Here is a 16414-nt window from a genome sequence, read left to right as displayed (position 1 = left end):
GGTGTAACCGATGTGAATCTGCAATATGTATATGGGGTAAAAATGGGAGTTCATAATCCGCTTGAATCAAATGTATGAAATATGATATGTCAAGAGCTTTGTAATGTTTTGAACAACTAATAATAAAAAAATTAAAAAAAAATAAAAATAAAAACTGTTTTGACGGGGACTCGGGTATTGATTGGTAGTGGGAACTGAAGCAGACATGGGTCAAAATTGACCCTGAAGCTTCTGACCTAAGCCACTTCAAACTAGACTTGAGAGGACTTGCAGGCTTTGGCAAGAGGATAAGCAATTTGGTTTTGATCACATTAAACTGTTTATTAGAGAAGAGTTTTAACTTTTATAATCACATTCACCCATATTTATTAGAAAAGCAAATATATCAAAGAGTGCTTTGAGATGTGCTTAAATTAGTTTATTAATATAGATAAACTGTGAGTAATACAGATTGTTTATGAACATAACATGGGTATCACACATTTATTTTGGTAACTAAAATTGATGGCCAAATGAAATACAAGAGGAAAATTATATAGAATAATAAATTGTATTACTGAAGGTCTACCCAGAGATCAGCAAACCCAACCCCACTTAAAAGATGAGGAAACTGAGAACCAGAGGCTAGTATTCTTAACTCTACAAATGTTGAGGGCACTGATCATGTGCAGGCACTTGCTTGGTACTGGGATTTAAAAAGTAAACAGAACAGTAATACCCGTACTCAAGGGACTCTTAGCCAGGACAGTGGGACATAGCATCCAGGAGGCAGGAAATTGTCACACAGCATAAGTATTGTCAGAAAAGCATGCTCAACCTGCAAGATGCAACTAATCCAGGCTTGGGAGCAGCTCTCAGAGAAGGTCATGTGTGAACTGACCTGGGAAGGATGAGCAGATGTCAGATAGACAACAGAGACTGTGAAACAGTCCCAGGAAGGCCAAGGCAAGGGCAAGTCTAGTTTAGTTAATAACCAAAGGAACTGGAGTACAAAGGAGTTCTAATTCTGCATTTGGAGGATTAGAGGTATCAGTCTCCTGATAATGGGTGCAGCGCTACTTTAGAACACCAGCTGTCCATTTAGAAGAATGTGAACATTCCGCACATAAATCAATACTCTTGCATAGAAAACAGGAAGCATACATGGCTCGTGCTTCGTTAAGTACAAACATTATGATTGTCCAAACCCTCTTGCTTCAAACTTCTGTTTCTCTTTTTCTTTTCCCTTTCAAAGAATTAATACTTCATAATAATAGCCTTTCATTTCCTTCCAAATATCTCTGTCCATGGGTCATGTCATAGAGTTCTTATGTCTGGAAGAAATTTAGGAGGTCATTTTGTGCATTGTAGCGGCAGGGTGGGGGTGAGCATCAGTGGGAACAGATGCCTCCTGGTACAGTGACGCAGGGGGTTTCCCTTGTAGGGAACTTAACAATAAACACTGACCAAAATCACCCTGCATTTTATTATCACCATCAATTCTTAAAATATTCATCCCTGCCAAGGCAAACTGCTCCTGCTAACCTTTCACCCCTTCATATGCCACGACACTGAATAGACACCTATGCACACAGAAAACCAAGTATGCGTTAGCAATAACTGAAGTGGCCATGCTAGTGGTCATCTAAGAAGGCCACATGTTCTCCATTCAATTTCCTTCTGTATTCATAGCTGAGCAGTCAAAGTCAGACACAGGGAAAAATTTATATCAGTGTTTAGCATCCTAAAACTATCCCCAGTGTAGATTCTATCATCCCCACCAGTCTCCAATCTGTTTCCAGCTGATGTTCGAGGCAGTCACTTCTGCATTCAGAGGCTCACCAGGTGCAGTCCTCACTCATCTCCTCGGGCTGGGCCGTCTGGCACGTGCTTGGAGGGGTAAACACGGAGGGGTCTTTAATGCCTAGCTGTACATCAAAAAATCGTGTGGACAGTATTACACTATAATTTCTAATGAAGGTTTCCTGGACGGGATAACAATCCTTGGCTGTATAAATGCCGATCCAGGTTTCGTCTATAGGAAGAAGAAAGTTGACTTTTAATAGAGGAGACAGGCAAAATGCTACACTTTTTCCTTATTGTGGTAAAATGCACACAAGATAAAAGGTGTTTTTAGCCATGATGAAGCACACAGTTGCAAGCATTTAGTACATTCACATCATCAGTACAACCATCATCACCATCCATCTCCATGTTTTCATCCTCCCCAACTGAAAACTCTGACCTGTTAAACAATAACTTCCCATTTTATTTTTCTCCATAGTCCCTGCCAACATCCAGGCTGCTGGTTGCCTGCAGGAATTTGGATACCTAACATAAGTGAAATCATGCAATGTTTGTCCCTTTTGACTGGTTTATTTCTCTTACTATAATATCCTCAAGGATTATTCATGTGGTAGCAGATACTCTTTCCTTTTTAGGTCTAACTAATGTTCTGCTGTATCGAACGCCCTATTTTGTTTATCCATTTATCTGCTGATGGACATCTGGGTTAGTTCTACCTTTTGACTATTGGGAATCATGTTGCTCTAGACGTGGGCATACACAGGTATGTTTAGTTCATGCCTTTATTTCTTTTAGGAATGTATTGAGAATTAGAATAACTGAATCACATGATGAGTCTGTGTTTACTTTTTTGAGGAACTACCACACTGGTCCCCATGGCATGAATGCCCTCAGTGTTTAAAACAAACTTGGAATTACAGTGAATCGCTTCAAATAAAAGCAGGCCACTTGACACTCAGAATACTGGAGTAGGTATGGCCATGCAACTTTAAGAAGTGATGAGAAGAAAGGAAAAGGAGGCACCTGATTCGAGTGTGTGCCTTAGAAAAGCACCCCCCATGTCACATACCTCTGGGTGATCCCAAAACATCAAAAGCCAATGTAGTCCATAAGAGCCAAAGTGGAAGAAAAGTGCATGTGGCTCTAGAAGGTCAACATGTTTCAAATGACATGCTTAGAACCTAGTGTCCCATAATTTGCAAAGTACATATGGGGACTTACATAGGCTTTACACAACATAATTCGCCATACGTTTCCCTAACAGCTACCTTTATTAAGGGACCCTTTTAATTCTTACAGGATCGAGCTGACTTTCTGTTGGACCACTCCTGGACGGTGATCTGCTCCTGAGGCCCCCCAATGGAGTACTGGTCTTCAAAGGTGGAGTTCTGAGGAATGTCAAGAGGATCCCAGGGTTCTGTCAGGGTGATTTTTGAGCACTGCTTAGTGGCTTGTTCAATCTGAAACATGACTCCATCCTTATAGAGCAAAATATATTCAAATAATCTGAAATATAAATGAAAAGAAAATAGAACTTTTATGCTACAATTATCATATTTTTATGAGCATAAAGTCCAAAGACTTTCTTTAAAGTACTTTCAACATAGAAAAAATTTTTTTTTGTTTGCTAGGCCATCATTTCCTTATTTACAAACACTTTACACCAATCAAACTGAATATTAAATCACTAAAATTTCAGGTCAAAATTGAATATTCACTGAACAAATTCTTATCAGTGACTTCTTATATACCTGACTCTGATCCTACAAACACAGAGAAGCTACGACCCTAGCTTACAGCTGGTTTGTGATTTTAGCCCCAGGAGGGTTTAACCCTTGGCTTGGCTGGATTCTTACAACACTAAGCCAAGCAATTACAGGAGTATACTGAATGTAAAACAAGAATCTGCTGAGGACCAGATGGACAAAAATATCCATATCTCGCTGCCTCAATGCCTATTTGTCACAAATAAAAGATTTTATTGAACAGAGCTGCACCAAGCTTCAGCACTCCCACATACCCTAAGACAGAAAGGACTAAAACTGAAGGGTCCCCAGCCAGCAAGGGTTCCCTAAACTGAGGTCTTCTACATGCTCTTGACCTCCTCTCATGACTCTTTGTGGTAAGAGAGAGGGAAGTATTCCCAAGTGGTGCCAGAAGTCACGTGCATGCTGTTGTATCTCCCTTAAATTTAAGCAATCTTGATGTTCTGTAAAGGCCACCATGTTTCCCTACATTTCAGTATCAATCCAAAACTCTGGCCACTGCTGGTAGTGGGGCAGAGAGGCACTCACTACCGCCTTCATCTGAGAAACTGAAATTCACATTTGAGTGCAGAAGGACTAGGTGCTTTTCATGAGTAAATGAAGTTGGCAGAGATGTAGCTCAGTGGTAAAGCACTTGTTTGGCATGCACAGGCCCTAGTTTCAATCCCAGCACTGCAAAAAATTAAAAATAAAAAAATAAAAAATAAAGGACAGCCAAGAATGGATCTGTGCTTTTTGGGACTAATGCTATTAGAAGAATGCTCATAGGATGTATGTTCTCTTCCCAAGTCTGAATTCAAAGATTACTTTCTTTATTTAAAAAATGCAGACAATAACTACCTGTGTGGTCAAAATAATGCTTTGAGCTAGTATGGAAATATGAACATGATCTCATTCTAAACATTTAGATATAACCTGCTTATTCCAGAGAAGATATGAAATGGCTTACCAGAATAAGACAAAAATAAAATAACACATTTTTTAAAATTTTTTATTCTACTTTGTTATATATAAGAGCAGAATGCATTATGATTCATAGTACCCATATAGAGCACAATTTTTCATATCTCTGGTTGTATACAAAGTATATTCACATATCTTTAGAAGTAGGAGTAAACATAGAAAAATGTGGATTTTTGTGAGATAATGCTCCAAAATGAAGTAATCTCTTATAATATGTATTTAGTGTCCACACAAAACCATTACCTCTTTGAAGAGCTGGGGGTTAAAAAGTAACTATTGCCTTATAACCAGTTAAGCACCGTAAACATTCATATAAAAATATTAACATTAACTTTCAGAGCATAATTCATTTCTAAATATGTGAACCTCTGTCCAAATACTATCTGGTTCTCAGACACTTTTAATGACCAGTACATCACCCACAAAAACCCTACAATGTGAACCTTCAGGGACGTATAGCTGCCTTTATTGTTTTTCTCTTCACCATTAGCATCTCCATCCTGTGTTATCTCCAGTCCCAGGTGTCCAAGCTGAGAGTCATTCCTAGTTTTTGCTGCAAGTCCTTTCTTGTGTTTCTCAAACTCTGACAATCGCCCCTGAAGGATGTGTAGTATTGTGCAAGAAAGAGTGTTCTTGAAACTACTGTTCTCATGCCCTAAAGCCACGGGATGCCAGAAGTACCCACCTAAGCAGCATATTGGTCACATATGACCTTTCCATCCTCATCACAGCTTACGGGACCTGGGGTGGACCTGTGAACCAGGGCAACATAATCAGATCCCCCCACACCTGGACATGTGGAATTGTAACCGGAGCCTACTATTCAACCTCTTTAGGCAAATGGGCATGTCATATGTAAACTCAGCAGCTGTTGGTGGCTATTTTCCAACATGTGAACTAAGAGTAAAGAAGGAGGCAGCAGGAAGCACTAGCAAACTGCTATTCCAACAACTATTCATTTCTTGGATGCGTTTTATTTTCTGAGATACTCCTGCAGAGTTATAAAAACATCCTATTGTTCTCATAAAACTTCCTTTCCAGCTTGCAACTTTGGGTCCTACTCATAACCAGGTTTCATTTCAGAAAGAGTTGAGGACTCCAGGGCTTCAAGAAGAAGAGCCCCAAGTAAGAGCTCTATGTTTGTCAGTTTCTGTCACTTGGACAAAATAGTTGAGATAAATAATTCATAAGGAGAAAGCTTTATTTTGGCTAATGGTTTCAGAGATTTCAGCCCATGGTCATTTGACCTGTTTCTTTGGGGCCTGTGTTTGTCAGAATTTCATCTCTGTGACCAAAATAACTGACAAGAACCACTTAGAGGAAGAAAAAATTATTTCAGGCTCATGGTATCAGCAGTTCAATTCATGGTCATCTGCAGAGAGAGCAGAGGAGCCAAGGAGAAGATGTATAATTCCCTATGTCATACCCCCAGTGATCTATTTCCTCTTTCTATGCCAAATCTGCCTATAGTTACCACCCAGTAATCTATTCAAATCCAACAAAAGGATTAACCCATCAAATGAATTAGTCTGCTGATTAGGTTACAGCTCTCCTAATCTAATCTTTTCACCTTTGAACATTTCTACATTATATATCACATGAGTTTACTCAGGGACATCTCACAACCAAACCATAATAGGGCCTGTGACAAGACAGCACATCATGGCATGAGTACAAGGTTAAGTGGACTTCTCACCTCATTGGAGCCAGAAAACAAAATGAGAGAAGAAGAGGGTGAGGTTCCAATATCCCTAACTTCCACCAACTAGACCCTATGTCTTAAAGGTTCCACCACCCCCCAAGGGTGGTGTGGTCTGGAAATCATGAGCCTTTGGGGGACATTCATGATCCAAACCATAGCAAGCCGTCAGACAGCTATTCTGTGAGAGGCATACAAGGTCTTATGTAGAATCAAGGGCCACCAGCATGTAGTCAGTCACATGTAACAGAAAGGACAGGCACAGCAAGAAAAGTTATCTGCAAATTTCCCTTTCCCCCAGGCCAGCTCTGCCCATACACAGAAGTATAATTTAACTTTAAACTGAAAATTCTGGGCCTGAAACTATCATTACAAAATATTAATGTGTTAAATCTGGGTAATCCACACACAGGTGTTATGGTGTTCTCTGTAATTTTCTGTTTTTGAAATATTTTTTTTTAAACAGAGGGCACCATCAAGAGTGAATGTGACTTTGTGATGTTGACTGTGCTTTAAGTAAAACTGAAAATAATCACATAATGGGAAACAAAGTAGAACTGTATAATTCATTGTATTTTTCAAAATCCCATGTGACTATAAATAATAATACTGTTCCATGATAAATTTTAGGAAAGAGCATTTTAACGATGCTCCCACGTTTATGTGAATGCATTAACAGGTCAGATGTAAGTTTCTCCTTCAGACACAAGGCCTGAAGTTTGATAGGAAGGGACAGAAGGTCAAACGCAGCCATCAGCCCAGGTGGAAATGAGTCATCACTGTGGGGACCGCTGTGCGGGTTGTAACCCACAGACCAGAAGGACTGTCAGACTTCAACAGAAATTGCATCCCTGGAGGCAGGATCAAAGCCTGGCTCTGACAGGGAGGCAGTTATGAGGATGGGAGTCATCAACTGCACCTCCAGGATACAGTCCAGGAAGGTAAGGTGCTGGAATCAGCATGGAGGACAGACAGGCAGACAGCCCTGGGTCAACAACAGCAGGCAGACTTCACCTCCTTGCTGGCCAGACACCAAGCAAAGCATGGTTCTCTGGGAGCAGCGGGTGAGAGTTCCCACAGAGGCCGGCCACCCGCTGCTGGGCCTTAGCTGTAAGCAAGGTCACAGCTGGTCAGGCCCAGCCAAGGAGTGAGAAGGCCGAGCTTTCCAAGGCAGCCACAATGCAGAGGAGTGGCCTGCCACTCATTTTGCCTCTCACCATATGGAACAAAAGATTTATGTTGCTCTTAACAAAACTCTCAGGCTCACTAACAATAACTTCCATTTCCTAAAAATTCATTTTCCTAAGTATTAGACCTCTGTTCTCAATCTTCCAAAATACTGATAATATTCACAAGTTTTATTTCTTCTGGAAACTGGTTTATGGTTTTTGTAAAACTAATTCATGTTCATGTAAAAAAATTTTTCAAACAATACATAAATAAAAAGTAAAAGTTGCCCAGAAACTTGAACTTATAGACACAGTAACTCTGTGCATGTGCCTAAATATATGTTCTTCTAGATACATTTTTATACTTATATCTATTCTTTAAATTATAAATATTTAGTTGTTATAAAATACCTATATATGCAAAATTTATCACCTCAACCGTTTCTATGTGAACGGTTAAATAGTGTTAAGCACATTCACATTGTTGTGTAACCAGCCTCCAAATTGCAAAGTTGACACTATATTCCCATTAAAAAATTTTTTCCAATTTCCTATTCTCCTCAGACTCTGGCAACTACTATTCTACTTTCTGTCTCTATGAATCTGACTACTCTAGGTACCCCCCCATAAGTTAATTCAGGCAGTATCTATGTTTTGTTGACTGGCATAGTTCATTTGGCATATAGTCCTCTAGGTTCTTTCATGTGGTAGCATGCATCCATCAGCTTTTCATTGCTGTAACCAAAATGCTTTCTAAGAACAACTGAAAAGAGAAAAACTTTATTTTAGCTCATGGTTTCAGAGGTTCAGACAATGGTCAGGCTATTCAACTCCATTGCCCTGGCCCCAGGGATGGCCTAACATCATAGCAGAAGAGAGTGGCAGAGGAAAGCTACTCAGCTCAAGGCAGCTGGGAAGCAGAGGATGTGGGGGAAGCCAGGGAAAATATAAGGTATATAATCCCCAAGGGCACACCCCCGGAAACTATTTCTTCCAGCTATGCCTCCCACCAGCTTACAGTTATTACCCAGTAAACCAGTCAATAATTAACCTATTAAGTGGACTAGTTTACTGATTAGGTTACAGCTCTCCTAATCTAATAATTTCAACTCTGAGCATGCCTGCATTATCTATCACATGAGCTTGGGGGGGGGAGGGACACCTTATATCTAAACCATAATAACATATGTCAGAATCTCATTCCTCTTTATGGCTGAATAGTAGCCCTTTGCATACATATACTGCATTTTGTTTATCCATTCATATTTGATAGATACTGGGGTTGTTCTCACCCTTTGGCTATTATGAATGAATGTCACTATGAACATGGTTGTACAACTATCATGCTGACTCTGTCTGTGTATGAACATATATATTGGGACACCGCTGCTCTGAGGTCCATTCAGTGGTCAGCAAATACTGAATGGTTATAAAATCGTGAATTCATATTGATATTTCCAACAACACTTAACATTATAGGTTTTCCACCATTATTTTTCATATTGAAATAACTTTTCTCTTAAAATAAAAGTGATGCTTCCTAAAACATCAATAAAATTTCCTTATTTGCTTTATATTACAGTCAAATCTACTACACAAAAGTTGAGTTGCTAAATGACTTTAAAGATTTCATGGTAGCTCTTATTGTCCTCAAAGTATAACTCAGATTTAGAGTCAGTACTGTGCTAAAAGTTCACTTGGAATAAGCCTATTTGGTGTGTGGTTATGCTCATAGGTAGAATGTTAGGTTCATTTGTTTCAGTTTTTTTCCCTCAGTTTAGTGATTTACACCTCCCCTCTTTGACTTAATTTTATTATCTGCATATGGAATATTTTTCACATTTCAAATGCAAAATAATATCAAAAGACACATTGAGAGAAGTCTCCCTCCCATCCCAATCCTCTCCCATCCCCACATGCCCTATATATAACACTATTCATCAATGTTAATTGAACTTCTCCTGCATGTCTTTTTACCAAAATAAAAAAAAATAAACATATGCATGCATGGATTATTGTTTATCCTCCTTTCTTGGAGGGGGCAGGGTGGTACTGGGTATTGAACCTGGGGGAGCTGAGTCATATCCCCACACCTTTATTATTTTTTATTTTGAGGTCTCACTAAATTGTTTAGGGCCTCACTAAATTGCTGAGGCTGGTGTTGAACTTGAGATCCTCCTGCCTCAGCCATCCAAGACACTGGGATTACAGGTGTACATATCTTCCTTTCTCATAGAAAAGGTGGCATGCTGTATATTTTTCTGCCCTTGTTATGTCTACTCTCTATTATAGATTTCTTCTTTATCACTATGTAATAGGTTATTTATGTAAATACCATTGATTATTTAGGCAGAATCCTGCTAATGAACAGTGGGTTGTTTCCATGCTTCTGATATTAACAAAACACCACAATGAATGCCTATGTGCTGTTTTATTTTGGAAGAATATATTTAAGGTAATCCTAAATGGAACTGCTAGGTCAAAAGGTGAAACATTTGTGATTGTGTTGAATATTACCAAATTTCTGTCCTTAGGACAGGACTATTTGGCACTCCTATCAAAATATATGAGAGTGCCTATTTTCTTTATAATACTGCCAATAGAGCATGTAGTCAAACTTGGATTTCAGCCCATCTGATAAGGAGGACCTGGAATTTGACTATCAAGGTTTTTATGTATTTTTTGGAACTTTTAAAAATATGTATAACATCCTTATAATAGACTGCACAAATATAAAGTTCAGAGCTTGAAAATTTTTGCAAAGTGCACAACCTGTGGATCCCCTACTTAGATCAAAATAAGGCATCCTAGAGGCCTTCCTCCTGATATCTCCCAGTCACTATCCTTCCAAAGAGAAGACTAGGGTTTTTGTTTGTTTTGTTTTTTGTTTGTTTATTTGTTTTGAAACAGGGTCTCAGTAGGTTGCTTACAGTCTCAGTAAATTGCTGTGGCTGGTTTTGAACCTGCAATTCTTCTGCCTTAGCCTCCCAAGCCACTGGGATTATAGATATGCTCCACTGCACCTGGCTAGACTAGTTTTAATTCTCCTTCACTCATGATAGTTGGTTGAGCAAATTTTCATATGTTGAGGCATTGATCTGGCCTTATTTTTCTATGAACTGACTCTTTATTCTCTGTACCTTAGGGTTTTTTTTTTTCTTCCCAACTTTCTATAGCTTGTAAATGAGTCTTTTGTGTCTGATAAAAGTTGCAAGTTTTTTTCCTCTGTCATTTTCTGACTACTAAAAATTTTCTGCAATGCAAAGAATTTTACACTCTTCTTATATTACTTCTGAATTTTGTCATACTTAGAAAAAAATTCTTACTCTTGAGTTATAAAGATATGTACCCATATTTTCTGTTATGTCTTTGTGGCTTTGTTTTGTTTACATTTTGATCTTTAACTCATTTAGAGTTTATTATTATGCATGATGTGAGACATGGAGCCAATTTTATCGTTTTTCCAGTTGTTCCAACACCATTTATTAAGAATTCCATCTCTCTCCAGTGATTTGAGATTCCACCCTTATCAGATACTGAATTTCCAGATGTATGTGGATCTCTTCCAGGACTCTATTTTATTCTATTGGATTGACATTTCATGCACCGGTATCATATTGCTTTATTTAGAGAAACTTAATAGTGTGCTTCAATATCAGGCCAAATTTACTGGGACTCTGATTGTTTTCATCTTTTCTAAGGTTGATAGAATTAATACCTGCATTATGATGAGTGATCATCCTGCCCTTCCTCCCAAAATCTGCCCATTTTTTTTGGTGTCATTTTGTATATTTTAGGAATATTTAAAATATTTTCTGTACAGTTTTGCACAGTTCTTTACATTTACTCTTGAGTAGTTTATGTCTTTGTTGCTATTAGTATTTTTAATGGAAGTTTCCTTTCCATTACAGTTTCTTGTTTAAATGGAAGGTTCCTTCCACCGTAATGTCTAGCAGGTCATCATTTGTATGTGTGAAGACTATAGGTTTTTCATGTCAATTTTATGTTCAACTATCTTACCTAATTCTTTTGTTTTAATTTTGATTGATTTTGGGGTGTTTTGTGTCTTCAAGGCTCACTACATCCACACCATTGAAAAAGACAGTGATTGCTAAAAATTCAATACAATATTAAGTACAGTAGAGGTAATGGATATCCTTCTCTTTTCCTGAGTTTAACAGGAAGAGGATTCTGATTTCAATATAAACCTATAAAGTTTGCATCATGTTAAGTAGCACCTATCGGTTCCTATTAAGTCCTTGTATCAGTAATGTTTGTTGAATTTTGTAAACTGCCTTTCCAGCAGACTAAGGACATAATCATGTGATTATTTCCCTAGATGTTTTGGATTTCCTAAAATCAAACTATCCTTGCATTTCTGAAATAAACTTTCCTTGATCATAATGTATTATTATTTTTATTTATTTATTTTCAGTTTGCTGGTTGGGAGTATCAAAATTCCTAAGTGAGACTGCTTTACAATAATCCTAACAAATTCCCATATTGTACCCAAATACCATAATTTGCAATTCACTCATTAGTTCCCTATTCATGACCGCTTAGATTATTCCCATTTTTGTTAATGTTAATGCTGACTATAATTTGGAGATTAAACTTTTTACCTTCCTGTGTTTATTATCCTATGAAATATTTATAGACTGGATTGTTGGATCTAAAAAATTCTCATTTAATATAAAATATGACTGTTTCCCATAAAGGGACACTAGAATTTTAAACTGGACTTGGAGCTTCACTAATATCTTTGCCTTAGAAAAAGTACTGAAAAGATTGCTCTCTTAGGAGACAGGGATACAACTTTTCTGTCTCGTTTTCAAACTTCAGCATAAGGTTTACAAATACTGTGAAAAGCATCATAAGGAAGTCTTAGGTCAAAGGCCATGGCTTATTGCTTGTAGTCTCTATGCTTATAATTTTGATGTTTCAATTTCTCCAAATAAAGAGGGACCACACTTCTGAAGCTCAGAGAATTTTTTGAAGAAAATAGAAATAGAATTTTTTATAAAAATGCAATGCATCCTTTACTATTATGGAAAAATTTGACCCTTATCATTTACCAAAGAAACTAATCATTTAACTTGAACACAAAAGACTTAATCTGATATATAACTAAGAAGCATTACTTCATCCAAGTGGGATGGAGAGAGGAAAAAGAGCCTATTACTGATTGCTGTGGTGGATACTTTCATAAAAGACCCAAAGGCATTTTTGCCCCTTCCTCCTTGAATGCCTCTCAATATGTAGCTGAAAAAAAAAGTCATATAACTAATTTTATTCATCTCCCTTAGAAGCAGGAGTATAATTGGTTCTCTCCTTGGAAATCTAAAGGGTGGTCTGCAGGGAGAAGGAATCCTCTGGAGATTTCTCCTTTATCAAAAAGAAGAGCTTGTCTTTTGTCCCATTCTGCTTCCTTCAGTTGCTGCCTTTGAACGTTGTTGGGTAAGGATAGAATGCCTGGAGCAGAGACAGCCATCTTGAAGACATAAGGCAACAAGTCAACACACCATCTGCAACTGTGAGACAGCATCCTAAGAATAGCAGAACAAAGGGTAGAGAAAAGCCTGGAGCCTTGATGAAACTGTTGGGTGAAACCTGGAAATACGTATCATGACAGTTCTGTAATAAACAACACACATACTAAACAACTGTTAGTGAGGTATTTTTGCATCTGTAGATATAAGTATTCTTAATGAAATAAATAAAAACTACTTTTTTACAGGTATTATCTACCTGATTCCTTACAACCACACAATGAGGACCTTCCCTTCCAGAATGGGCAGGACCCAAGAACTTGGCTAATCTTGGAATTCCAAATATTGGTGCTTTGGCAGGATGTAGATGAACCTGACCCCAATAGTCAACAAGCACTTGTTTTTCTCTCCTAAATTGGGATAGTCAGGAAAAAAAAAAAAAGAAATAAAAAAATCTAAAAGTTTGCTGAAGGCAAATTCAGCTGGATGACATGTTACCAGCATTTTTTTTTTTAAACAGATGACTGTAAGGCTCTGAGCATAACTCAGTTGTAAATAATGAGGTTGGGATTGGACCCAAGGTCTGATCTCTTACCAGAATCACTCTAATTCTCTAATACCATCCTATTGGCTGCCTCCACATAGGGAAGGAATGATTCTTCCCATCTATGTAGAACATTTGGCTCTCCAATATATACTAAATTACAGAAAAGGGAGTGGACAAATATTATATTGTGATTACAAAAGGACTTTAGCTTTAATGGAAGATACTGGTCAAATTTTGGATTTGTTTAATATGCAATATAATAGATTAGTAATGCATGCTGGTCCTCTGACTCTCAGGAGGAAAAATTGAGCTGCAGCTACTTGCCATTTCTGGCAACTGCTAAGTTTGAGTTACACCCTACAGTAATTATGAGACATAAAAAAGAAAAACACTTTCAGAATTGTGATGCTAGACACAAACTCATTGTGCATTTTCATGCCAATCATACATAACTAAAGGAAAATTAAATTACCTAAGAATGCAGCCTAAGGAAAAGGAAAAATTACGTCTGCAATTTAAGAAGCTGTAAGGTGATGGACCTCCAATACTTGGATTCTACTTCAAAACTTGAAAAGAGTGCTCAAGAAATTGAAGAAGTCCCCCCCCACACCTAAAAAAATATATCTGGATGAATACTGGCAATATGTAGGTATATCTTCTTTCATCTGATGAAAGATAATAATAAAAAACATATTTCATGAGACAGTAACTCAAACTGTCTTAATATTCTGACTTAATTTTCCCCATTACTAAAAGGAACAGCCTCATCAGTACTGAGATACCCAGGAGGTTGCCATAGTACACAATGGTTTCTAGACTACACATCAAGGGGCATTAAGGAGAGTGAGTCAAGGAGTACATAGTCAGTACTACGCTTTTCAGTAGAAATGCTTCAATTCCCACCATGCTGAAATATAAACTGACACACCCTTCCAGCTAATGAAACTCTAACATAGAAATCTGATCTTTCTACTTTCCCTGGGATTTAGGATACACAGTGTTCATGATAAAAGGAATAATGGTGAACACAAGAGTAGTTTTCCGATGAAAAAACATGAGATCAAAATAAGAAATGCAGTAGAGGCAGAATAAAATAAACCAAAAGTAAATAAGTAAATTAGTTAATGAAACCAAGAAGCTGGTGACTTGAGAGGTATTATTCTAGAACTCAATATTGGTGCTTTGGCAGAGTGTAGGTGAACCTGACCAGCCCCTGCCCCAATATGATTATTTTACTGAAATTGGAGAGAACATTTACTTTCCTGTCTATAATGGGTTAACCTAACATTAAAAAATTTTTCAACATGAAAAAAAAAAGAGAGAGAGACAAAAAACCTTGAAGGACAGATGTAAGAGAACCAAATGTGTAAGTAGAAAGAGATCCACAAAGAAAGAAAGCAAAAAACGAAAGTAAAAAAATTCCAGAAACAGGAGATGAAGGGTTGGGGATGTCACTCCGTGGTAAAGTGATTGCCTAGCATATTCAAGGCTCTGGGTTTGATCCTGACACCAACAGAAAAACAAACAGTAGATGAAATTTCTTTAGAGGTAGACATGCCCTAATAAAGTTCAAGGACAATAGAAATGACCTACAAAAACTTGCATTTACACACACACACACACACACATAAAAAGTAAACCAAACTTAGCTTAGTATCAGACCTCTGTTCTAGAGGTCTGAAAGATATAAAAATGTTTAAGCAAAAGGACTTTTTGTACCCACTGAATTGTACACATCCCCCTCAAAAAAACTATTATTAGGTAAAACAATAATAAGTAGATATCCGCAGACATTAAAAATCTTTGAAAGTATACAACTCAGGTATCTTTTCTGATGAAGAGTAATTGCATAAGTTCTTTAGCTGACTAGAACATGAATCAAAAGAAAGAATTTAGGCAAGTGAGAAAATTGGTCTAAAAAAGAAATTTCAGTGAAAGGAGGAAAATGACTTATGTTTTGAAATTTTTTAAATAGCAGACTGTGTGGCAAAGTTCCTCAGTATTTTGTGCAAACACACACGTTATAAAAATTCCTGTGTTATACCAAGTGAAAGAGCTGACCTTTCAAGGGTTTGAGTCAGGATAATAGAAAGAGGAAAGACTATAAACCACCAAAACACTTGAAATTCTTTTCAACATGCTATGTAGGACCTAAATAAACACTTGTGTGCAAAAGGTTTTGAGGTCAGGAAAGTAGATTACTGGGCTTTATTTTTGAACACCTTAAAGAGAGTCGAGATCTCTCTCATCAGGGTGTCTTTTCTGAGGTCTCAAGCTTCAGCCAGAACATACTTGGAGTTGGGCTGCGAGAATCATCAGTGTCCATAAGTACTGAGTGTGGGACAAAGGGGACAGGTAAAAGGCTTGATACTGAGATGGAGGTACTCCCAGGTCCTGCTGTGGCACTCCAGTGGATAATAAGTCTTTTCCCAGAATCCTTTGCTACCAAGGATGTGGACTGGTGCAATGTCCACTGGTCCATTGCTCTCTTTCTCCTGAAGTGGGAGATTCCATCTTCTCATGCTTTCTCTACGTTCGCTGCCTCTGCCTCAACACTTCAAGTAGGAACCCTGTGCAAAAAGTTGTCCTAGGGACTCTGATAGCTTCAGTGTGACCTGGACAACTTCTTCAGAGGCACATATCTGCCTTTCTCAGTCTGAACATCCTGATTCATCAACAGCTTGGTGAAGCACTCTTGGTAGGGGGCCTTAAGACTCCAGAGGATAAGGAGAGGTTTCAGTAAGGGGCTTAAAGGGAATGTCTTGGAAGCTGTGGAGTCAATGAAGATAGCTTGCCTCATTGCAGTCTTCCCTGCAAATGTTTTTGTTTTGGTTTGGTTTGGGTGCTAGGAATTAAACCCAGGGCCTCCAGCATGCTGGGTAAAAATTTTCCTACTCATCCAAACCCATGGTATACTCCAAATATTTTCAAACAACTATGGAGGACCTTGCATTCACTATGCCACTTAGTTTGGGGTCCATGATGCTACATGTATA

At 38.0% G+C, this 16414-nt stretch overlaps 1 protein-coding gene across 1 annotated transcript in view; it reads right to left on the bottom strand.

Annotated features, from left to right (window-relative positions):
• Positions 1-403: 403 nt before the first annotated feature.
• Positions 404-16414, bottom strand: part of Epdr1 (ependymin related 1) — a 28593-nt gene continuing 12582 nt past the window's right edge. Inside the window, exons 3-5 of the mRNA XM_048786308.1 lie at positions 4929-5110; positions 3083-3342; positions 404-2014 (exon numbers count right to left, since the gene is read on the bottom strand). Coding sequence (XP_048642265.1) covers positions 1818-2014; positions 3083-3342; positions 4929-5110 — 639 coding nt within the window. The 3' untranslated portion in view covers positions 404-1817. The remainder of the gene's footprint in view (positions 2015-3082; positions 3343-4928; positions 5111-16414) is intronic.

The sequence above is a fragment of the Marmota marmota genome, unplaced genomic scaffold, assembly GCF_001458135.2.
Source record: "Marmota marmota marmota unplaced genomic scaffold, marMar, whole genome shotgun sequence".
NCBI classification, from domain to species: domain Eukaryota; kingdom Metazoa; phylum Chordata; class Mammalia; order Rodentia; family Sciuridae; genus Marmota; species Marmota marmota.
Note: the sequence above shows the minus strand (reverse complement) of the source record. Positions and strands in the feature narration are given on the sequence as shown.